Raw genomic sequence first — 26,453 nt, 5'->3', positions numbered from 1 at the left:
CAATTTTACAGATTTATTGTTTGTATATAGAGAAAAGCACAATAAACAGAAAAAGATAATTTTTTAGCACATTCCTCCTAGAGCTTTGAGAGGTTAATAAAGTGAGACGTTGATGCTAATGCACAAATATTAAAAAGAAAAAACAATAACTGTAACATTCAAATGCCTGCTTAAGTTATTACAGATTACAGATATTACAATCTTGAAGTGACACTTGACAAGAAAATGTGAAATCGTACAAAAACTGTCTTTGATACTATATATTAATTCATAATGTAAAAAGCAAACACTTGTGGAACATGTAAGATGAGTTCTGACTAAAAATGAATTCTTTAATAAATTCTTTATTATTTACTATTTCCTTGTTATTACTAATGTTTATACGTCTAATTTAAGCTATTGTGGATGTTCAACAAATAATCAGTTGTCCTTAGGACATAAACACAATAAGGTAATAAAATGGTTTAAACACACATTAAGCCAATGGTATGATAGGAATAACTGTTTTGGGTTTCCAAGAAATGGGAATGTATGATAATGGGAGATAATAAATTAAGAGAGAACATGTGTGGGATGTTTAAATGAAGCTGATTACAAGTCACACTCCTAGTAGTTTTTTGAAGTTAAAGGAGCGAGTTCCTGATACCGGTGTATTGACATGTCTGTCCACAAGGAGGCACTACTGTAGTTCTGCAGAATGTTCCAGATCACACCTGTCAGTGGAGGCCACAGAGGAATGCTGGGACAGCTTTGCAGGGTGTTGTTGGGAAGCTGTCGGGTTGTCCATCCCAGAGTGCATTAGCGGCAAGTAAATGTCATCCATGTTGGGCAAAACAAAAACTTCCTGGAAAATTATTAGGAAATCGGACAAGAATTGTTATGGAGGTTAATTCAAATATTTTAAAGTACATAATTTAACTGAAATAATTAATAAAATATAATAAAAGTAAAAGCTGTCATATACTTAACATATCTGGTAAGTTTCTAGTGAAGCTATCACAATCTCATCAAAACAAACCTGAAACTCATCTTGTAGCTTCTTTTCAATCCATTCAGTCACATGACAGAAAGTCACTTCTCGCTCTCCCAGTTTGGGCCTGACTCTTAGGTCAAGTTTTGGGGGTCCGCAGAAACCGTACCTAAAAGAGAAACAACAAAACACTTATTATTCTGGTGCATGTATCCAAAGATATGTTTGCAAACCTGAATGCACAAAAATCACTTCAATATTCCATAAAAAAGTTAACATACTTAAGTCACTTTGTAATTATGTAAAAATCTTGATTTTGTTTTTAGACTGTACTAGAATATGCTTTCATGCTTGATTGTTCAAAAAACACATTATTTTTAACATATTTTACATTATTACAGCACCTCTCTCCCCAGATTGGCCCGAACGCACAGTTTATTTCCTGTTTCGATGAAGCCCCTCCTTCCGAAATACGAAATGTGCTGTGATTGGTTTGCTAGCCCAGTGTGTCGTGATTGACAGCGCTTGGCGCGTGTTTGGGAAATGTCACGCCGCGCACCATAACCACAAGTTTCATCTGTTCAGGTGTATATATTAAGGATGGCGTCAATTTCAAACCAATTCAAGCCTGATTCAGACTTAAGAATGTAAACAAACAAGAGGATCGTCCAGAACAGATTTCTAGCACGGACTTTGCAAGCACAGATTTCACAGGACGTTTCAGAGTGGTATGTTTTTTTTGTTTTTTTTCCCCTACATTTTAGACACAAAGTTAATTTAATAATTTAATCATGATACTTGTCGGAAAACTATGGTAATACAAACAGTTATCGATCACAAAACCATGGTTAATTTTCCTACAGAGCGATGAACAACCTTACAAAAGCAAGAGCTTACAAAAACTACAGTAAACACTATATCAACACTAATTTTGTCTAGCAGGCGAGCGGAGGCAAACAGCTTTGCCCTTTTGTTTACATTGTAGCAACAAGATAAAACTTATAATTGGAACTTATAATAGAAAACGCAACTAGAAATAATAAGACATAGCCTACTGACAAGTTGTGATCCACAAACAACAGAATGTCCCGACAAAGTGGTAACTGCTCCGTTTCTCAGGAGAAGCTTTTGTGTGTGGCCGGCATTGTCACAGATAAACGTTGGGATTATAATGTTCAGGAACAGTGTTTAAAATAAAGTTTACCCACTCTAAGTTCGTCAGCCTTAGGAAGGTCAAACAAATGAGTTTTGGAAACGGGGTGGACAAAACAGTCTCTTTGACATAGCAGTAGCTCAACCAAGCCTTGCTCTTTGTTTTTGTGTGTATTCCATGGGTGTGGATTATTTAAATGAGTAACATTGTGACTTCACAAGATCCAGAAAAAACGTGTTGTAGTCCAAACGAGCCGTTTGTTGTAGTTCTTGAACAGTGGATTCTGTTTAATAAAATATCTCCCTTTGGAGTGGAATTTGAGCTTTGTAACCTTGCATATCTTTTTTATGCTCAAACAGCAACATTACACACTAAAGTTGAAAAAGTGAAAAAGCATAATAGGACCCCTTTAAAACATTACATTTTAATACTCTTTTGTCATGCTTTATTTTGATATATTTCTAACATACTAAAGCACAAGTTAAAGGCAGGGTAGGCAGGATTTTTCTAAAAAACTTTTTCCCAAATTTGTTTAAACTGTCTTTATATACCAATACATAATTCAAATCTAAGTACTCTGAAAAAGAGAGTATAAAAATCGAGTGTCTGTAGTCCTCTCAGGGCGCAATAAACACAGCTACTTATTTCCATTCGGAACGAATGAAATGATTGGCTGGGTGATTGTCACTCTCCCTCGCTACCATGCTACCACCCCTGCTGCTACAGGAGCTGCCCACATGCGTGCACCCGTTTGACTTGAGGAGGGGAAGAGGCACGGAGAGAGGCACGGAAGCTAGGAAGAATCACAATTATGGCAGAGAAAGAGCAGTCAAAATTCCCAGTACCTGCATATACAGTCAACGAAGGCAAACGATGCAAAAAAAGGAACTAGTAGAAAGGTAGGCTACTTGTCTCCGGAGTGTAACATTAGTCCTCATCAGAGCCAACAGTGCTTTCATCGTGGAAGCTATTACATGCAAAACACCGTACACTCACCTAAAGGATTATTAGGAACACCTGTTCAATTTCTCATTAATGCAATTATCTAATCAACCAATCACATGGCAGTTGCTTCAATGCATTTAGGGGTGTGGTCCTGGTCAAGACAATCTCCTGAACTCCAAACTGAATGTCAGAATGGGAAAGAAAGGTGATTTAAAGGGGCATTTCACCCATTTGAACATTGTTTTTTATTTAAAGTGGGTCATATATGTAGTCGAAATGTAAAATAAATTTTGAATTTGGTGCCTTTGTGACCGAGAAAAGACAAAAAATAACTTCAGGACGCATTTGTATGAAAGACAACAACTCCCACAATGCACCACATTGCACAGCTCCGCAAGCCACTCCCACTAATCCAGAAAGCGCATATCTGCCTATAAGAGAAATCACTCTTCCGTCTACAAGGCTAGCTACCACCAGAGCTTGAAATTAATTTCACATTCACACAAAATGTCTAGTTAGTTGGCGAACTCATTAGTGCATTACTCCTCGTTTGTATTTCTTTCGAAAAGGTGAATTATTGCATGGTACCTGGATGTTCAGTCAGAACATATGCGGTGCAAAACTAGGATAGTTCTCAACACAAACGTCTGTGTCCTCGTCTGATTCAGAGATTTCGTCCAGGAGAAATTGTCATCGCTGAAATTCTTTGCCGCAGACGGACTCTATCTCTGTGTTCGTAGTTGCATAGTGAGATCACCGGCGCCACCAGTCCGCCCTAACTCGAGCCAGTCCGGGCTCCTCGTCCGCGGCAGGCAGGTCTTCTGCCTCGGCTGCTCTTCGCTATAATGCGGCTTGTAAAGGTAGCCACAAACACCTGATTCAAGCATCAGACTTCCGAAATCCTCTTCCTCTATATCATATTGAGCACTCTCCTCCGCTATTGTCATAACTGTACATCTGTCTCCACAGCGCCTGTTAGCTTAGCTTCAAACAAGATGGAGGATATTGCTTTCAGTTTCAGAGAGTAAAGTCCCACCCACTGATCTGTAATAGGTCTGTAGCGTGAGCGGGTCCCGCCCCCTGGGAAAGATGAGGAACGTGTCTGTAGTCTCAACAGAAATCCCCCCCTCTTACACTTCCTCCTACAATGACGCAAAATGACGATTTTTGCGTCATTGTAGGAGGAAGTGTAAGAGGTAAATAACGGATTTCTCCCGTATCAGGGGAAAATGAGAGAGTGTTGCACGACCATTCAATAGTATGACTGGGTTTCTAACAATGCAAAGCTTAATGCAAATGGGTGAAGTGTCCCTTTAAGCAATTTTGAGCGTGGCATGGTTGTTGGTGCCAGACGGGCCGGTCTGAGTATTTCACAATCTGCTCAGTTACTGGGATTTTCACGCACAACCATTTCTAGGGTTTACAAAGAATGGTGTGAAAAGGGAAAAACATGCAGTATGCGGCAGTCCTGTGGGCGAAAATGCCTTGTTGATGCTAGAGGTCAGAGGAGAATGGGCCGACTGATTCAAGCTGAAAGAAGAGCAACTTTGACTGAAATAACCACTCGTTACAATCGAGGTATGCAGCAAAGCATTTGTGAAGCCACAACACGCACAACCTTGAGGCGGATGGGCTACAACAGCAGAAGACCCCACCGGGTACCACTCATCTCCACTACAAATAGGAAAAAGAGGCTACAATTTGCACGAGCTCACCAAAATTGGACAGTTGAAGACTGGAAAAATGTTGCCTGGTCTGATGAGTCTCGATTTCTGTTGAGACATTCAGATGGTAGAGTCAGAATTTGGCGTAAACAGAATGAGAACATGGATCCATCATGCCTTGTTACCACTGTGCAGGCTGGTGGTGGTGGTGTAATGGTGTGGGGGATGTTTTCTTGGCACACTTTAGGCCCCTTAGTGCCAGTTGGGCATCGTTTAAATGCCACGGCCTACCTGAGCATTGTTTCTGACCATGTCCATCCCTTTATGACCACCATGTACCCATCCTCTGATGGCTACTTCCAGCAGGATAATGCACCATGTCACAAAGCTCGAATCATTTCAAATTGGTTTCTTGAACATGACAATGAGTTCACTGTACTAAAATGGCCCCCACAGTCACCAGATCTCAACCCAAATAGGCCTATGTCATGAAAAAATTGAAGACCGGAAGTACGTCTTTTAGTAGGGATACGGCTCTTCCGGTTAGCTTTTTACAATGGCGGAATCCGATAGATACCGCTGGACCAAATCTCTCCGCAACCTGCCTGAAGTCACATATGGCGATGTGGTTCGGATGGTAAATGAAAACTCTCAAGTGGAAAAGCGTGAAAGCTGAGGTATGGCTGTCTACATCCTGACGCAGAGCAACCCGGTGCACTACAACAACAGCGCCTGTAAGGTAAACATTTCTATGGTAACAGCGAGTTGGACCAATCAGCAGACGTTGCTGCTACGCTTAGGATTGTGGGTAGTGTAGTTTTTTTTTCATAAAACCGCGGATAAAACATGTTTTTCTTAAAACAAGGTTGATTTCATACGAACTTATAGCTTCTACAGAAGCAAAAACCTTCGTTTCACAACCTCATAGCTCATGGTCAGTCTACCTCGGATGGTTTAGACATTATGGCTGATAATCTAAATCCTTATGGAGAAATACTGTTGACCGGAAGTTCTGAATCCCTACTCCGCGTTCCGGAAGCAGGAAGTGTGACATAGGCCTATAGAGCATCTTTGGGATGTGGTGGAACGGGAGCTTCGTGCCCTGGATGTGCATCCCACAAATCTCCATCAACTGCAAGATGCTATCCTATCAATATGGGCCAACATTTCTAAAGAATGCTTTCAGCACCTTGTTGAATCAATGCCACGTAGAATTAAGGCAGTTCTGAAGGCGAAAGGGGGTCAAACACAGTATTAGTATGGTGTTCCTAATAATCCTTTAGGTGAGTGTATATGTTATGAATCTTACACGAAATTCACCTTCATCACAGTGTAACTGATGGTAATGGGAAAACGTGTATCAATGCAACCTGTTTTTAGCTTTGCCTTATGTTACTAGCTCGTTACCAAATCAAACTCAATATATTTTAAACTTTACCAGTATTGATATGCTAGCTTGATAGTGAGTACTAACAGCCATGTTAGTTGTTTATATTCATAATGATAAAGTTAGGTATGTTATTACATGTGATTCTGACATGATGTCACTACATGCACTGCGCTTCTCTCCGGTCGGCGCTGGCAAACACGTCCTCCTCCAGCTGAGCGGTCGACATCGCGCGTTCATGTGTTTTGGGGGCGTGGCTTTGGAAGGAGCTCAGAAGGGAGGGGGTGGGAGTGAATGAAATAAGTAGCTGTGTTTATTGCAGCCCTGAGAGTATGGAAGGCATTTTCTGCCAAATTTAAATAAATAAATAAAATGATTAAAATGAAAATTAAAACCAGATTAACGATTTCATTACAGAAAACTGTATGCAAAAAATGTGACAAAATTGAGAATGAAATTAAATGATTTCATTTTCACAGCATTATCCCTGTCAAATTGAAAAATAAAATGCAATTGGTGATTTCACATTTCATTTTCACTACAGTCTCGAGGCAAGACTGCCAATATTAAAATAAAAATCCAAACGTGAAAAAGAAACTGCAAATACAGTTTTTACAATGCTCTTTAGTAACGCTCACGCAATAATAGTGACACAATTCAAATACAAATGTAAATTTTCGTTTTCATTTTAATTCCTCTATTTCAGTTTTCATTTTCGTTTTCATTTTCAAAGACAACCTGCATGCAAATTCTATGTTAATGAGTGGGTGTGGCTTATTCTAGTAACGGCGCTGAGACACGCCTTCTGTAAAGCTAGAATTCATAACCTAATTATGATGTTAGACTCAGACTAGACCATAATCGACGATGAGGTTCATTCATGTATTAGGCTGTTTTGGAAATTCAACTATTTGGGTGTACAGAAGTCTTAGTAACACAATTTCTACAACAATTATAGCCAGACATTAATACCCGCTAGCTTTAACCGAGGACCTCGGCCAATGTTTCATATTCACGTCGTGCCTAACAACGCCCTTCAGCCGTGACTTATTCAGATACAGCACTAGCCTAGAGTACCTTATTGCTTTTATAAAACGGTTACCACGCAATACAAATATTAATCCCGAAACATATGTATCTATGCAACTTTCATGAAGTAAAATGAATCACTAAAAGCCAATTCCTTCCGCTGGAGAAAAAAAAAAGTCCCTGACCATAAAGCAACAGAAGAAGTTACATTATTTCTCCATTAGATGGAGACAAAGACTGTCTTAATGAGTGAGTCAGTCAGTCAGTAGAGAAGACTTTTGAAATGACTCAAACTTGTGATCACGGAGAAGAAAGACGCAACTGACATGACTATAGGCACGGACAACCCCTATTAACTGTTAAAAGTACAAGATATCACACAGGACATTCAAACGGATTTTTTATTATGAATATAGGACTGACCTGAAGGAAAAGCCTACTGTAAATGCAGGTACACTCGCTTTCTCGATCTCATCCAGAAGTTGTTATTGGAAATGAAAATCAGCATTGTGATTCTTTTTGTACACAAACTTAAAATAACCAAAAGACACGTAACAGTTAAACGAGAGGGAGTAAAATCTTTCCGTGACAGGGGCAGCTGCCACCGGCGCCTGTCACTCGACCTGCCACCGCTATATGCGCCTGTCACTCGACCTGCCACCGCTATATGCGCCTGTCACTCGACCTGCCACGGCTATATGCGCCTGTCACTCGACCTGCCACCGCTATATGCGCCTGTCACTCGACCTGCCACCGCTATATGCGCCTGTCACTCGACCTGCCACCGCTATATACGCCTGTCACTCGACCTGCCACCGCTATATGCGCCTGTCACTCGACCTGCCACCGCTATATGCGCCTGTCACTCGACCTGCCACCGCTATATGCGCCTGTCACTCGACCTGCCACGGCTATATGCGCCTGTCACTCGACCTGCCACCGCTATATGCGCCTGTCACTCGACCTGCCACCGCTATATGCGCCTGTCACTCGACCTGTCACGGCTATACTCGACCCGTCACGGCTATACTCGCCTGTCCCGCGACCCGTCACGGCTGTACGCGGCTGTCCCGCGACCCGTCACGGCTGTACTCGCCTGTCCAGCGAATCGTCACGGCTATTGTCCCACGACCCGTCACGGCAGTATAGCCTACTCGCCTGTCCCGCGAACCGTCACGGCTATACTCGCCTGTCCCGCGACCCGTCACGGCAGTAGGCTACTCGCCTGTCCCGCGAACCGTCACGGCTATACGCGGCTGTCCCGCGACCCGTCACGGCTATACGCGGCTGTCCCGCGACCTGTCACGACTATATGCGCTTACCACTCGATCCGTCACAGCTGTATGCATATCTGCCTTGCGTCCCATGAGCGTTAAGGCTGACAAACAAGGGCAATGTGCCAAATCATACCCAGGCCACCGGGATTTCACTTTTCCCGGCTGCTCCCGATGGTCGGTCCGAGACTGCCTTATAATTTAGCACAGAATAATAATAATGATGGCACTTCGGGTGAAAAATGTCGTCCTGTGTTCCGTCTTTTAAACTTCTCCTCAAACTTGCATGCAGTGTAAATAAAGCAGTTACATCAATGAAATGATAATAAAGTTAGTCCACGGCCACACCCCCATGCTAATGGTACCGCCCACGGCGCAAATTACAAGACGAAAAATGGAAAAATAGAAAATCGGTTAGATTTCATTTATTCGAATGTTTGTTTCTGAAGTCACAATTTAGCAAAAGTAAAATTGAAAAAGGGGAGAAAAAGGCAAATATCCATTGATAATGTACTGGAAAAACAAGAAAAATTAATGTCTGGTTTCAATTTTGCATTTTTGCATTTGCATTGTATGGTCTGAAAACTGAATTGTGAAGCGTTACACGGACCGTTAATCTGGTTTTAATTTTAATTTTAATCATTTAATTTATTTATTTAAATTTGGCAGAAAATGCCTTCCATATGAGAGGACTAGAGACACTCGATTTTTATACTCTCTTTTTCAGAGTACTTACATTTTAATTATGTATTGGTATATAAAGACAGTTTAAACAAATTTGGGGAAAAGTTTTTTAGAAAAATCCTGCCTACCCTGCCTTTAAGTATTTGATTATAATTTTATCTGTAGTGTGTTGTTCAATATTACATTAATTTAGTGTATTTTAATTGTACTAAATTGCTACTTCATAATTGCAAAATGTGTCTAAACACAAGTTTCAATAGAAATGACATTTTAGTACCATATATCCCTGTCAGTACATCGAGCAGTATAATTTAACCATATTTCAAAGAATAAAAGTTATTACGAAACTAGAAGATACTAAAATCCCACTTAAGCAGGTCAAAAAAAGCACTCTAAAGTTCAGCAATTTGCATTTAATATAAATTTAAACTATACTTTCATTTAATTGAAATTAACATGCAATTAAGTGTCAGGAAACATAACATTCATTTCGAACTTAAGTATAATCTTTTAAAGTATATTAATTCCATGCTATTTTTTTTTTTCATAAGGGGCACCCACAGTGAAATTGCATTGGTCCACAATCCTACTCCTCCTCTTTGCATCACTGAATTCATCACATCATGCCCAGTTAACAGACTTGTCTCTAATCCTTAATTATCAAATTGAAATTGAATTACAACAAAGTTAAAGAGTGAATGACACCAATCATTAAGGAGCGTGATTGCTTTCGATAATCTCTGTAATCATTGTGTGAGCTTAAGCAAAGCTTCAATCCCCGATGCAACATTAACAGCGCGTTCAATGGCTCGTACCATATTCTGTCTGTGGGGGGAGGAGGAATGTTGACGGCCAGGGTTCCAGAGAGCTCTTTAACTTCCACCGCAAGCAGAAGAGGGGTGTTGGACATTTCTTCTATCTTCTTCTTTATGTACTCATTTTCTTTGGCCTTCTGGAAGTACTTCGACTTGGCAATCTTGTCGACAAATTTCAGAATCCGCCTGCTAGTGCTGCCTCCAGCTGCAGCCCTGTGGGAGGCAAAGTGAATTTTTCATCAGATGGCTTTGATTTATTTTAAGAAGCATTTTTGACAATGAACTCAAAAAAAGACAGATTATGTTTTATAGGCATAATTCACCCAAAAATCATGTCGCTCCAAACCCTCTTGGCTAGAACACAAAAGGGGATATTTAGCAATATGTCCAAGCTGCTCTTTTCCATACATTGAAAGTGAATGGTGACCGTGGTTGTCTCTAGTCCCCATCCAATTTCACTGTATGGACAATAAGCAGGGTTTACATTCTCTGAAATATCTCAATATATTGCATGTTCAAATGAAGAAAGAACGGTTTGGAACGACATGAGGGTAAGAAAATTACATTTTCCGGTGAACTATCCCTATAATGTCAGCAAGCCACTTGACTACATCTCGATGTTTAATTTACAAAGACAGCATTTCTGAAATACATCCCATCCAAATAATGCAAATAGCTGCAACATCCCAAACTCTGAGATCTCAGAGAATAACGAATTATGTTTATTGAATTATGTTAATTGTTCAGTAAATAATAATTACCCCTCAACACCAGCTAGAGCCTTTTCTGTCAGGGTTCCTTGAGTGTCAGCAGATGAAACTTCCTCCTCATCCGAGGATCCTGCACTTGAGGATTCCTCATCACTGTCAGCCAGCACAGAGAGCCTGGACCTGCTACTGCACAACACATCCAGACAGGACCTCATCATAACCAGATATAGACATAAACCCACAAATGACACTGGGATTATACTGAGTCTTAATGTTTTTTTGTCTCTGATACTCACCAAGGCTGCATGTACTTGATAAAAATACAGTAAAAACAGTAATATTGTGAAGTATTTCTTTCTGTTTTCTATTTAAATATATTTTAAAATGTGGTTTATTCCTGTGTTGCATATCTGAACTTTCAGCAACCATAACTCTTCAGTGTCACATGATCTTACATCAGAGATCCTTCAGAAACCATTCTAATATTCCGATTTGGTGCTCAAGAAGCATGGCTTATTATCAATGCTGAAAACGGTTGTGCTGCTTAATATTTTTGTGTAAACCAAGATATATATTTTTTTAATGAATAGAAAGTTTGAAATCAAAAATATTTGTTGTAATCTAACAGTGTTTACTGCCACTTTTGTTCAATTTAAGTATTGTTTTTCTGCAGGTTATATAGTAGACTTTACATATGCCATGCTGTTTTGAGATAATAAGTACTGGATGATAATTCAGAAAGGTTATTTTATTCTCCAAAAACTTACAGCACATTGATTGTCTCCATCTCTGTCTCTGCCTCAAGGACTCCCTCCTTCCCAAGTTTGGAGAGGTTGATTTTAGTCTCTAGAGTCATCTGTAGTGCTCCTGTGTACTCCACCTCCACATGCAACCATAGACCTGACACAGAAAGATATTTTTCTTTTAATAATAGCAAAAGTTACCTGTTGTTACAAAAACTTTCAGCAATAAATATCTAGTTCAGTCATGAAACTCTTTACCACATAGCATAGATTGGCCTTTGCTGTTTCTGCAACCAATGAGATTACTTGCTCAACAACTGAATAGTCTGGTTCAGTATTCGCTGTAGGCTAGTCCTGCAGCATGCCATCAGAGATCCATCTGGATCAGATTCAGAATGATTATCAAAAAAAGATGGAGTCCATCAACACCCCTAATGCTGGCACAGTCCTATACCTCGTCCTCGGTCGACATTTCATTCAGTAACATAAGGCAGTTTTGATTGATATGCTGTTTAATGTTGATGATCGTGGTGTTGATGATATGATTACATATGATATTGCAAGTTTCTGCACCTTCTTCACCTGTGTTTTGATATTAAGTACTCTTTCAGAAGATGCATAATAGCACCCCCTACCTTATAATAGTGAAAACACAGAAAGGTGTTAAAACTCCCAGTAGCACCTTACTGCAGTACACGAGATCCAGGGAGCGGAGCTGGATCCAGATCTAAGGCGGGAGATTGGTAGGTTTAGGGGTGGGCTTAGGGATCAGGGGGTGGAGATGGGTAGGTTTAGGTCTATGTAAGGTGGGAGGAGTTGGATCTGGATCCAACTCCTCCCCCTGGATTTCGTGTTCTGCAGTGAGGACATCTCAAAACTCGGGGAAGCACTTTCTCATAAAAGACGCGATAACTCAAGAATAATCAATGGCAGGGAAAGAATTAAAGAAATGCTTCTTTAGAAAATGCATGATTTCTTATAAATTAAATAAAAAGTAATAAAAAAGTAACAATTAAAATGTTATATATATACTGTATATCAGCTCAGCTCACATATATTAATTTAATATTTTAATATTGACTAATAATGTTGTAAGGTGCTGAAATCAAAGACTCTAAGAGCCTGTGTTACTAACCTATATGGTCAAGATCTGTTCATGATCTGTTCATGGATGAAAGTTCATATAATTATAGCACAGTAAAATGCCCACAAGTCTACTAGCACACATTATAAATCCATAAATGGGATGAGACCTGAGTGAGGGAGCCAGACAGTTGAAAGCCATTACATGTTACATAATGCTCACAGATCATGATGTGGAGAGTAAAAGACACACACTGTGCCCTACACAATAACAGCTTCACTTCTCGTGGGGATAATACATCCCGCATGTTCTTCACATTGAGCATTTCACCATGCAGCTGAGCGTGTAAACAGACACGTGTACACGCGCACACACGCGAGCTCCTATTTGCTGAGGAGAGTGACGTGATGTTATGCGCTCCTTTGATCCCTGAGATTACAGAAGGATAATAACATCTCATCTACTACTCAGTGCAGGAACACATACGCTCAAGCAGTCGTGATGGATGAATGACCTAATACTCTTTTATAAGAAGCTCTTAGGAGCCCCACTCACCTCTGCTGTTGATCTGTGGCAGTGAAGTGCCTGTTATCTGGGGCATACTGGAGCCCATGGCCAGTTCGGTGAGGGTCAGTTCATCCATGAAGTAAGGCAACTGTGGTAATAGAGGGTAAACTCAGAAACACATGCACACAGGGTAGGACTATTATTATCATAATCTATTTATTTCACTTGAGGAAGATTAAAAAAACAACAAAAACAACATCCTTTATTCAGTTAAAGAACATGATGTAATTCCTGTCTGTTCTCTTACCCGAATTTTGCTCAGCTTCCGCTGTATTTTCTGTTGGACTTTATCAGCCCAGTACTTTTCATGGAGGAAGTCCCAAAAGATTCGACCAATTATTGCGTTCAACCAGACAGGCTTTGTTTCATCCTCACTGCAACAAAAGGTCTGCTCCTAAGAGGGTGATGGAAGACACATTGTAATTTTCTACAATGTGGGGTAAGCTGCACCCCTTTTGACATAAATAGTCCTCAAAGCAAGGAGAAATTAAATATTAAATAGGTAAAAATAATAGTTCTTAATAATATATTTCAAGATATTTGCTCTCAACTGAAAACACTGTGCCAAAAATATTGCTTCTGAAAAAAAAGTTGTCCAGTGGCACAACTTGCTTCACTTTAGGGGTAAACTGTCATTTCTAGAGATATGTTGAATCATTTTGAAAATATGTGAAAGATTTGCATTTTAAAATTGAAATATGAACTTTTTATTATTATTAATCCAATTCCAAAAATGAAATGAAATTTTATGAGTTTTTTTCATGACATTATGAAAGTGTGCCTAAAAAAAACATTTTGAAATGTGATTAATAAATTAGCTTCAATTACGTTTCAGAAAATTTTAATGCTGTAAAACATCTTTCAACATTATATTTCCTGCATTTGAAGGCAAAACTAACAGGGAAAAAAAGCTTAAAGGACAAGTTCGGTATTTTACACTTAAAGCCCTGTTTACAGATCGTTTCTGATGAAATAGAACGGTTAAGTGAACGGTGAAACGGTGAGTTTCACGTCTTTGTAAACAAAAGTTTAATGCGTTTTTTGGAAGGATTGTTCCAGTGCCCATAGGCTGCCATTCTGTAGGTGGGGGGAGAAGCGAAAGAAACCTAAAATTCTCGGGACAGCAGCATGTGTCCAAATTTTAATCTTAAAGGAGCCGTATGTAAGATTGTGGCCAAAACTGGTACTGCAATCACTTTCAAATTACTGTAGAGCGGTGTATCCCCTCCCCCTCCCTCCTGACTTGAGGATGCCAGATAGGATGCAGGATCCAGCACGAACGTTTGTAGCTGCAGCTGTGGTAACTAGAGCTGAGCTGGCAACCCGGATGCCGAAACACAACTGACTTCGTGATTGGTAGATAGGTGGAGGGTGGCGCTTCAGGCCAAAACACAACATGACAATATCAACATCAGTTGAGGGCTGCAACTTCACTTTTTAAATGACAATATCCTGGCCGGACTACTGTTGTCAGTGATATAAGTATTTGAAATGAACATGATTTCTTAATGTCTAGTGACATATCAGGGCCATTTTATGATTAATTGAAATACATTTCTTACATACAGCTCCTTTAACCGTTCTATTTCATCAGAAACGATCTGTAAACAGGGCTTTAAGTGTAAAATACCGAACTTGTCCTTTAAAGGGGTGGTTGATTATGATTTCACTTTTTAAACTTTAGTTAGTGTGTAATGTTGCTGTTTGAGCATAAGCAACATCTGCAAAGTTACGAAGCTCAAAGTTCAAAGTAAGATATTTGCTTTTAAAGAAATCGTTTTTTAAGGACTACAACAAACGGCTGGTAGGGACTACACGACATTCCTCCCGGGTTAGTGACATCACCAACCCTAAAATTTACATAAACCTTCAAATTTGCATACCTACTTTATGCCCCGGGAACGCGATTTATAGATTATCATGACAGAATATGCTAATCAATGACTAGAAGATAACTACACATAAGCTACATAAATTCATCAACTAACCATTCAGAAATGTCCTGTTGCATTCTACATGTTGTCACTTCTTCTTGAGTCTCTCTCCATTATTATCTGACTCCGGTTTGAACATTAACATTTTCAATGCATGTCTGTGTGAGGTAAAAGGACACAAGCTGTTGAAGCTCCGCCCCCTGTGCTGAGAGCAGCAGCTCATTTGCATTTAAAGGGACAGACACAAAAACGGTGCGTTTTTGCTCACCCTCAAAAAGTTACAATTTTAACATGCTATATAAAAATATCTGTGAGGTATTTTGAGCTAAAACTTCACATACACACTCTGAGGACATCAAAGACTTATTTTACATCTTGTGAAAAGGCCATTATACTACCCCTTTAATTTAATAATTCATGGGTAATCTTTAGCCAAATAATTTACCAAGTTTTACATTTACCTAGTTTTATATAGCAATTTACCATCATGTACTGCAGGGGTGCCCAATCCTGCTCCTGCCGATCGACTGTCCTACACAGTTCATCTCCAACCCTAATCAAACACACCTGCCTTTAATTTTCAAGTGATCCTGAAGATGTTAATTGGTTGCTTCAGGTGTGTTTGATTAGGGCTGGAGATGAACTGTGCAGGACAGTCGATCGGCAGGAGCAGGATTGGGCACCCCTGATGTACTGTATAGTCAACATGTTTGAGACCTAGATAAATGTGCTTATACATACCTGCCATGAAGAAAATTGACTTTATGCCAAAAAAAACATTTTAGCATTAAAAAACGATTTTCTAGTCAGCAGCGCACTAGTGATAAAATTTGCAATAAAATTTTTAAGCGGTGAGGATGAATTAAATTACTCAAAAGTGATGGTCCAGCCATTTATAATGTTATAAAAGAATTCTGTTTTACGTAAATGCTGTACTTTGAACTTTCCGTTCATCAAAGAATCCTGAAAAAAGTATTATGGTTTCAAAACCATTAACAGAGTTTATATTTACACCAATAGCTCGTCTTGTTGGCAGAGGCTATTTACACTAACTCCACAAACCATTTTCTGATTGAGCCAGACAGAATTGCAAAAGAAATCCCATTGAAAACAGGATCAGTCCAAACTCATTGTTCTCCCTTTTCCCATTGCATATCAGCTCGGAGAGGTGGTTAAAAAATAAATAAATGAAGAAGATATTTGAAAAGTGGAAATAAAGTGGAACGAGTGTTTAATAGTGTGAATAATGTATTTATCAGGTTAGTGGTAGGTGTAGGGGAGGGCTTTAGAGACAAGGACGATTAAAGAATAGTTCACCCAAAAATTAAAATGATGTCATTAATTACTCGCCCTCATGTCGTTCCAAATCTCTAAGACTTTCATTCATCTTCAGAACGCAGATGAAGATCTTTTTAGTGAAATCTGAGAGCTTTCTATCCCTCAATTGACAGCCTACGCAGACTCCAGTGGTTTGACCTCGATTTTATGAAGCGACGCGAGTGCTTTGCACAAAAAAAAACATTATTTGCCACATTATTTACAAAATATAGGCGCTGCTGAGCTACATGAAAACTCAAACAGAGCACAGCTCATATTATTTTTACAGTATTTTTTGGTCAAATAAATGCCTGGTTGAGCATAAGAGACTTTTAAAACTTTTGAATGGTAGTGTATGATGAATCATTGGAAAATATGTGAAATATTTGCATTTTAAAATGAAAATATTAATTTGATCGTTGATAAATAAGCTAATTTATTAATCCCATTCCAATATTTTTTTGGGGGCACATTTTCATATTGTCAGTGTCATGTTCTGTTTGTTTTGACTTTCACTCGTCACATGTGTTCCTTTGTTCACCATGGACACTAACTACATTCATCACAGCTGTTCATCCTTTAGTTAAACATCTCTGTGTATTTAGTTCCTGCCTATGGTTCAGTTCATCGTTGAGTATTGTTCGTGTTTGCAAGCTGTCTCAGTTCTGAGCTATATAAATAAACCTTGTTGTTATTTGTCATATTCTTAGTCTTTCTTGGATATCTGTGACACATATAGTACAGCCAGTAAAAGTTTTAGGTTTCAGTAAAACAAAGGTTTAAATCCAGTAAACAATTAAAAAAACTTTTGTAATTGTATTTCCTGCATTTAAAGGCAACACATATTTGTTTTACAGTTTTTTCAATTTTAACAACTGCCTCTAAGCATCTGACACACTTCCCACACCCACAGGAATGAAGCTTTGTTTAATAATTAATGGTGAATCTTTAGCTAAATATTTAACCTAGTTTTATTCATTAGCAATTCACCATCATGTAAAGCCAACATGTTTTAGACCTAGATAAATGTGCTTTGACATACAGTAGGCCTACCTGTCATGTAGAAGATTTACTTTGACGTGCTTTGGCAACATCTGTATATCAGTATATCAGGCTTTTGTACATGGTCACGTGACAAAGATTATTCACAGCTTGCGCGTTTACAGGGATGACAAAAGCTCGCCCACTGACACAAAGCGTTCTATGACAAAGCATGTTTGTTTGAAGCTCACCTGCTCTTTGTCAGTAGGACTGCCCTGGGTGCTGCTTTGGCAGGGGCTTTGAACAGGACTGGCGTGTGCTGAGAAGACGAGACTGGTCATGTAAGAAGTATAGTCTGGTATGTTCTCCTTCACTCTGCCAACCAGATCACCGTGGAACACATCTTCACTGCTGTCCTTGACTGAGCCGTCACCCCCACGTGACAGACCAAAAGTGTTCTCCTCACACAATACAGATTTATCTACAGAGCAAAAGAAATGATTAGAATAGTGTTTCCACTTTGTTTAATTCTCATACATTTTAACTAATCGAATATTGCTTGCCATATTTTAACCATATTCATACTGACTGGATGAATTTAACTGAATGGATTTATGTTGATTCTAAGCAATCAATTAGTTAATAGTTAATAATAATAATAGTTAACAATAAATTGTTAACATGATCTTTTTTGAGTGCAGAAATCTTAACTTTTTCATTTATTTATGACTGACAATATGCATCACATTAAAGGGATAGTTCACCCAAAAATTAATTCTGTCATTAATTACTCACCCTCACGTCGTTCCAAACCTGTAAGACCTTTGTTCATCTTCGAACACAAATTAAGATATTTTTGATGAAGTCCAAAAGCTTTTTGACCCCCCTATAGACTGCAAAGTAGTTACCACTTTCAAGGCCCAGAAAGGTAGTAAAGACATCATTTAAATAGTCCATGTAACTACAGTGGTTCAACCTTAATGTTATGAAGCAACGAGAATACTGTTTGTGTGCAAAAAAACTAACATAAATAACGACTTTATTCAACAATTTCTTCTGTTTTTCTCTTCCACATGCATGTGATGCTGACGGCCAATACTGAGCCGGCTTTCTGACGTAGAACCCGGAAGCGCTGCACTGTGTTTACAATGTGAACAGCGTCAAGAGACTGACACGGGAGAGAATACATTTTTCAATAAAGTCATTTTTTGGACACACAAAGCATTCTCGTCGCTTTATAAAATTAAGGTTAAACCACTTTTGTCACATGGACTATTTTAACAATTTCTTTACTATCGTTCTGGGCCTTGAAAGTGGTAATATCGTTGCAGTCTATGGGGTGTCAGAAAGCTCTCAGATTTCGTCAAAAATATCTTCGTGTTCCGAAGATGAACGAAGGTCTTACGGGGTTCGGAACGACATGAGGGTGAGTAATTAATGACAGAAATTGAATTTTTTGGTGTAGTAACCCTTTAAGTTGATTAGTTTGTTTATATTAAAACAGTTCTATCCAAATTAATATAAATTTTATATGCAATTCAAATACATAAATCTTAAATTTAGGCCTACATTTTTTTGCAGTGGTGGCATATTTCTTCATTCTTTGTTTTTGACTAACACAAAGCAAAGTTAAAATATTCCCTTATTAAGAAAAATAAAATAGATTAAAAGAAATGATCAATAAATTACATTAAAAGCCTGATCAAATATGTTATATAAATCAAATATCAATCATACACATATGCAAAAACATTTATTGACATATTTTGTCAAATTATGTTTTTTGTACGTACGTTGTATGTTCACTTCATCATAAATGATTGCAACTTTACCACCAAATATAGATTCAAAAAAGTCCTCTTCTTTGTGAATGGACACAGAAAACAGTCGATGGAACCATTCCTCTTTCTCCCGCCCCGTTCGTCCAAAGAGGTAAAGTGTGACAGGTTGGGAAACATTAGTCATAGACCCAGGGGGTTTCTCTACTTTCTGAACCTCGCCCGGACCCTCTACTGTCTCGTCTTCTTCCACAGCTCCTTCTCCTTCAGCCAAACTTATGCAGATAGGATACTTCCTGTTCCACACTCTCTTGTGTGCCAAAGCCAGTGGCAGGAGAAATACCTGTTACCAAGGCAACAACTTCATTATGATTATGTGACATCCATGCAACATTCTACCACATTATAATTCAAGCTATTTGGGTTTAGAGACCATACGCAAAACTGTGTCGCACTACCATTAAAGGGCAATGCACCTCTTTCTAGTAAGGGGATACAAACCTTGCTGCCAGTGAGTCGAAATATCCGTGAGTGGGTGAATTGCTTTTCGTAGCAGGGCTCATCAAAGGCAGCCCAGCGGGGAATGTTGTTACGTGGGTAGTCAAGCCGCAAACAGGGTCCATCCAGTGTGACATACACGGAGTGCATGAGAGATGGCTGATAAGTCTCTGGATCATATGTGTAAATCTCGTTCATCCAGCCCTGGAACACAGATACACTTTGCTTAAACTCTACTGTAATCTCTGCATCCTCGCTACAAAGTTTTAGCACAAAGACTGACAAATTCAAGAAGTAGGGCATCAAGCTGTGATGAGCAGTGGGTGTAGACAGGGTTTTGCTCAGTTTTTGGAGAGAAGCAAGATGCTTAATGCTTACTTTAGACACTGTGAAATTCACTGCAGTGTGTTAAAAATAAAAACTGATTCCTGAAGGACATAAGCTTTGACACATTGAAGTGCTGGTCTTGGTTTAATAGCAGTCTGCAAGTTCTGTTGCTTTTCTTAGCATTTAACCCTATATTGAAAAGACCAACTATATGTCTTCTGCCCCCTCATGGATTATCCATGCTCTTCAGGAAGAAGAAGGTAACAATGTAACAATTTCCAAAATGTCTGCCTCTGTGTCGTGATGCATTTGTTTTTGCTGGGAAATTTGATAGTCACAGTAAGAACAACTTTTATATTGTTATTGATATTTCAAAATGAAATTGTAATTAATTGTAATGAAATTCTAATATAATATTCAGGATATTCAACTTATGCTAAATTTCTTCATACTTTATATAGAAACATTGTGTTGAAAATGGGTGTATCAAATATGGCTAATAAATATGGGTATTATTCATTAGTTAAAAATGTCTTTAATTAAAAATATCTTTACTAAGATACATTTATAATGGAAACTGATATTTATATGCATCAAATTAATCAAAATTGACAGTAAAGAGTGAAGTAAAAAATACTGACCACAGAAGAAAAGGATATATAGAACCTTAAAAGGTTCTGTCAGGCGCTTCATACTGTATATAGAACCTTTCAGGGGTTCCCATCACGGGATCATTTTATGAATTTAGTTTTAATTACTTAATTTTCTTTTGATTCAGTTTTGATTTTAATTAAATCTTATGATTTAACACCTCGTAAAAAATTTAAATAACCTGTTAAACATGAAAGTATTATGCAATCATTTAAGACATGTTTCCACAAAATTATTAAGCAGTTAAATTATTAACTGTTTTGAACTGGGATAGTAATAAAAAAAGTTTCTTGCACACAAAATCGGCATATTAGAATAATTTCTGAAGGATCATTTTACACTGAAAAGTGAAAACTGGAGCAATGTCTGCGGAAAATTTAGCTTTGCCATCACAGGAATAAATTATATTCAAATAGAAAGTTATTTTAAATTGTAATAATATTTCACAATATTAGTGTTTTTTTTACTGTATTTTTGATCAAATAATGTGGCCTTGGTGAGCATAAGAGGATATATAAGCGTATATTGTATATATTACAGTTCTTTTTAAGATATTGTCCAAAAATTCAATAGAATGTTTTGCTATTCTGACTATTATTTCATAATGGGTTACATTACAAGTGCATGCATTATTAATGTATGTAAGTTTCCATTGCAAGTACAGAGTATAACACCAATTCTGTTTTAACAAATATATTCGCAGTGAAAATGCAACTCACCTTGAGGGAAGGTACATTGCTCTGCGGGGTTTCAAAGAGAATGTTATTATAGGGGGTCCCATGTAGTCTTTGTTGGTGACTGGTGGACAGGTCTCTGATGGAGCCCCAGTGGATGAGCACAAGCCCCAAAATTAATCCAAACACTAAACCAAGGAACAGGCCAGACCAATATGCTGACAAAGGAATGATAAAATAGCAGTATGACACTAATCCAATATAACCAAGAGCCACTCCTGGCACTGGAGAGGAGCATTGCTTTGTCAAACCTTGATCAGTTTTGTTAATGCTGGTCTCCATCACAGGTCCAATGTCTATCTGTGTGCTATGGTGGTCATGGGAGAGGGAGGATTTCTGCACACACCGTTTACGATGTCTCACAGGCCAGTTGCACTCCGGTAGAACCTCACTTTCTACTTTCCTAGCACGTTTAGGAGATTCGGATACAGTCAAATCAGTGTTCGATTTCCCGATTCCGACGTTTTTGTAGCTTGGAGAGTCCATCGATCCTGTGCTCCTTTGGTGCTTGGGGCTGCCAACACTTTCCTCACGCATGATCTTACTGAACATGCTCAAAGGCTCCTGCATGGCCTCTGAGAGCTTGCGTCGGGTGTCCTCCAGCTCCATTTTAAAGAAGCTTGCTTTGGGCTCAGTGGGGGACAGGTTGACCGGAGATGGAGGGGCGGTGCGGGAGTCACCATTGCGGCTTTTGGGCTGGGTGAATTGCGTCCACAAGTGCAGATTGAGCTTGGAATCAGACCTGGATTGAGACACTTCAGGCTCACTGCGAGAAAGCTCAGTGGAAATCGACTTTACAAGGCTGAGGAGTGGTTTGGGCTTTAAAGAAGACTCTTTCAGTTCCAGTTCTGTAGATAATGACTTCACTAAGCTGGCCAAGGGCCGGTGAGTAGGCGAGAGGAAGCCAGAACCCGGAAGAAAAGAGTCTCCCAGGGAGCCTGATGAAGGTGGAGAGAGAGGAACTTTGAATGCAGGTGAGCTGAGACCCCACTCCCCCTCTGTCTGAATGTCGACCGAACATGGTCTTTGGGTATGGAGGGAGCTGAGTGACTTTTTGCCATCACAGTCCAAGGTGAATATGAGGTCATCGTCATCAAGATTGTCCCATTCACCCTCGGTGTCCGTCAGCTGGATCACTATTCCCCTCCGGTCCGTGTCATGCTGTGGCTGTAGACCCGGCCTCTGGATCTCACTGGACAATTTGTGGGTTCCTTCATTCCCTGTCATCCCTGCCATGATTTATCTCTACACGGCACAAGTAAAACATTTCTGAGTCAGCAAAAACAAGACAATGAAACTATTTTGCCCCAGATATCTGGGCAACACAGTTATTTTGCTTCCATCAGCAGTTTTTAAAGCATTACACAGCATTATTTGACTATGAGAAAGATTCTTTCTTTGGCAATGCTCATTTTGGACAAAACATTGACTGGATCAGTTTTGTTCCACAATGAAGTAACTTCTGCAACTCTTTTCCCTCTACAGCAGTGGTTCTCAACCAGGGATGACTTCAAATTATTTAAATGAATTATGCTAAAATATACATTTACTCAAGAACGTACAGTTCTTCACAAAACTAATTTTCTTCAGCACTCCCAGTTTCTGTTAATTCACAAGTTCACACTTATACATAATCAGATTGAGTAAAAGAGTATGCGTATTTGGCGTGCTGTCCGAGGAGAGGGTCCCGAGCTCGGTATTTTGGCCCGAACCCAGAGTACTCCCCCCGGATCTCTGGTTAGGATAGTAAGTAACCAGGCGAGTGTGAGGAGACAGGGTGCTGGAGGGATGCTGAAAACTGTCGGGGAACATAGTTGATTTCAAATACACCGTCTGATAAAGGGGGCCTTCAAATCAAAAAGATGAGAACCACTGCTCTACAGATGACCCTCTTTGAATATGAATATTGTCTACACTAGAGGTATAAATCTTATATAATGCATACAGTAGTCAAAATTTGAAGTAGATCAAAAAAGTTCATCAAAGTTGTCCTAAGACAAGAACGGGTATTGTTCAAAATTCATGTATAACTTTCAAAAAGGTTTTGATCCACTTCAAATGTTGACTACTGTATAAGTTTTGGGCGATAACAGCTTTGAAATTCTAAACACTTTTTAAAAAGTCAGAAAGCACTGACACTATGTTGTTATATAAGGATTTAAGAAAGTGCATGCACTTTGTGCCTGATTTTATCCTATATGTGTAGAAGGCAAAGCAATGGCGCAAGAAAGATTATGCTGAATATTTGCATTTACTCTGTTAATGTTACATTTCAGCATGTGTTTTGGTCCCTAAAGTGCTGAAAATACACTAAGATTATTGTTTTCTTTCTGTCCTCAATAAAAAAATAAAAAAATAAACAAGCTAAGACACTTTCAGGAAAATGTTCTTGTTTATACAGTAGGCCTATTTAAAAGAGGCCATGTAATACTTAAATTCAGAATACACAAACCCATTTGTAACTGAACCCATCTTCATTCTGTTTTGCCCATAAATTGTAATAATTTTTATATAGACTGTAGCATCCTAAAATACTATTAAGTCCATCAAGGGAACCAGAATGAGAGACTAAGCTATATATCTCTTAGTCAGGAAAAACCGTGACTTTAGTTCAGTCAACTGACTCAATTAAAAGCAAAAATCTCCCACTATCTTTCTAGGTCAAGTAAGGCATTTAAAAGTAAGTTAAAGACGGCCTTCTGTGGTTATGTAACCCTGTGACACCAATTCTCCAGCAACTGGCAAACTCTCTTTAATCCCTACTCCATTCAAACCGGACTGATGAAATAATAAACCAACAGACTGTCCAAGGGCACATCTATGTGGCATGATGTCAGAACTCATGTGTCATCTAATATACTGAACAACATTACTGTATAGGATATAAGAGTATAAACAGTGTGCCTAAACAATCATTTGGTGAGGTAGAATGAAATATGAGTGGCTTTCTTTCAAGCTGACCATGAAATGGTTACAAATTCTGCTAAATAATATCTGTCAAATTACAGGTATGACTTGCAACAGGGTAAAAACATGATGTACAATGAAACATTCACTCCCAAAATGTTATTGATTACTAATTTAAATCTCAGACTTGGATACACATGGCCTTCTTTAATAATCTCTTCTGAACTACCACTGGCAGAAAAATGCATGTTGATGGACAGCCTACTGGAAGACAACCATAGAAAGATCTAGAGTCTAGACTAAATGTTGGAAATAAACAGACATAACTTTTGTAGAACAATTGCATGCACATTATAAAACGTCACATAAATGCCCAATCCTTAAAATTCCTTCAAATCTGACTCGTAAAAAAAAAAAAAAATGTTTCAGATGGATTATATTCATTAATAATTCTCAGAGACACGTGCCAAACAAATACTGAGCAATACGATACACTTGAATTCATTGCAACGAACAGCAACACAGCATGAGATTCATCACAGCAGATGGTGTGTTGCTTTGCAGGATTCATGCAGTATATAAAATGATAGGGGATTCTCTTATTAAAGCAAAACTAACTAGATTAAGGCAACTTTGTGACATTTAAGAAGCACTGGCAAATTACATTTTCTGTGATAACGAGATAATTTTAAAATAATGAACTCACCAAATTTCTGCACCATCGCCTGATCTCCAAAAAAATAAATAAAAAAATAACAGCTTTTGTGTCCCGTCAGTAACACTGAGTCGCAGTTCCGAGAATCAGAGAGATTACACTTTCTTAAAACGTCTTGCATGAATCATGAGTCTGACTCTGCACACATTTTACCATCAGACTTTATGATATAAACCTGCAGTTACAGACCGATGTGCGTTTGTATCGTCCGTTAGGGCTGTGCAAGATGTGCATGTGTCGGTCGGTAAATCTGGACTGTGCAGCGCGTGCAGCTACGGAGTTTTGAATTATTATAACACTAATAGGCTACAGTACATCGCTGTTATATTAGGCTACTGTGAAGCTGTGTATCCCAATAGAAACTAACTCCTCCCCCCTCACAGGCTCCATCCAGATGTGATTTTGCGAACAGCAGCTCTTCAATCTGATTATAGGAAGCATGGCTGGAGTCCACTTTAATCCCGATTTAAAAAAAAAAAAAAAAACTCCAGCATCAACACGCTCAAAGACACAACAGAACATGTCAATGACCCATAAGCACTCCACATTTGTCCTCAATCTGTGACAGTGACCACGTTTACATGTACAGCACTTTCAGATTAAGATTCATTTAGGCTATTCTGGTTATCTGGATATTTGAATACCGCTCCAAAGCGGTATTCAAGATAGTGTGGGTTTAAGGGCACTGCACTTTGGCATTTTTAAGACAAAGGACAGTCTTGCGCACTTTCTTTCAGTTGCGTGGTCGACGCGCTCTCAAGTGGCTAAGACCACACAAGTGTGGGTAGGCTATTTGGACAGGGCATCTGAAAGCGCAGTGCAGACTGCTATCAACAAACAATACCAAGTATCTGAATGTGCAGATGCCACAGCAAACAATCAGCTGCGCTATGTGGATAACTATGTGATCGCTAACAAATTGAGTTAAAGGGGTCCTTGATTATGATTTCACTTTTTTAACTTTAGTTAGTGTGTAATGTTGCTGTTTAAGCATAAACAACATCTGCAAAGTTACGACACTCAAAGTTCAATGCAAAGGGAGATATTTTCTTTTACAGAAATCTATTTTTAAGGACTACAAACGGCTTGTATGGACTACAACGAGCTTCTTCCAGGGTTTGTGACATCACAAACCCCAAAGTTCAGTAGCCCCGCCCACTGATTCGAGCACGATAAGTAGTAGTAGGTAATGTGACATTAACACTGGATCTAACTAAGCGATAAACATGCCTTTGAAGAGTGCAAAATGTTCTGCAGTGCCAGGTTGTGGAAAAACACAGTAGCTGCACTGGTTTTGCAGAGAGCCTGACATTAAAATACTATACCGTGCCTTCTATATTGAATCCGAAAGGAATGGCGCAACACACTTACAGTATGTGAGTAAAAAAGTTTTTACTGCAGTCACTATTGCTTTGTTACAGATCGTTTATTATGTACGGATTATGTGTACATAACTAAAATCACCAGTGCAGTGACCAGTGATTTAGGCCTATTGATTCATGTAGGCCTACAGTCAGATGTTTTTGTCTCAAAATCGTTTATTGTCATGTCAGTAAATCAAACCAGTGACTAAACAGTCAACTTCA

The 26,453-nt window shown here is 38.9% G+C and overlaps 1 protein-coding gene across 3 annotated transcripts; it reads right to left on the bottom strand.

The window, feature by feature from the left end:
* Positions 1-25,346, bottom strand: tex2l (testis expressed 2, like). 3 transcript variants are annotated; one of them, XM_084134384.1, is made up of 12 exons: positions 24,859-25,346; positions 21,231-22,490; positions 19,537-19,737; positions 19,051-19,378; positions 17,509-17,738; positions 13,273-13,419; positions 13,014-13,113; positions 11,399-11,531; positions 10,683-10,817; positions 9,922-10,134; positions 1,019-1,139; positions 1-844 (listed from the first exon to the last, which is right to left on the bottom strand). In XM_084134384.1, exons 2-12 carry the CDS (start codon positions 22,479-22,481, stop codon positions 680-682), a joined length of 3,024 nt encoding a protein of 1,007 aa, XP_083990510.1. In that variant the 5' UTR covers positions 22,482-22,490; positions 24,859-25,346; the 3' UTR covers positions 1-679. The 3 variants fall into 3 exon arrangements, with proteins under 3 accessions (XP_083990510.1, XP_083990511.1, XP_083990512.1); XM_084134385.1 differs by having other exon boundaries at positions 10,683-10,814; XM_084134386.1 differs by having other exon boundaries at positions 19,090-19,378.
* Positions 25,347-26,453: the final 1,107 nt, after the last annotated feature.

The sequence above is a fragment of the Abramis brama genome (genome assembly GCF_963993115.1).
Source record: "Abramis brama genome assembly, chromosome: 14".
Taxonomy (NCBI): Eukaryota; Metazoa; Chordata; class Actinopteri; order Cypriniformes; family Leuciscidae; genus Abramis; species Abramis brama.
This window is presented reverse-complemented; position numbering and strand designations above follow the sequence as displayed.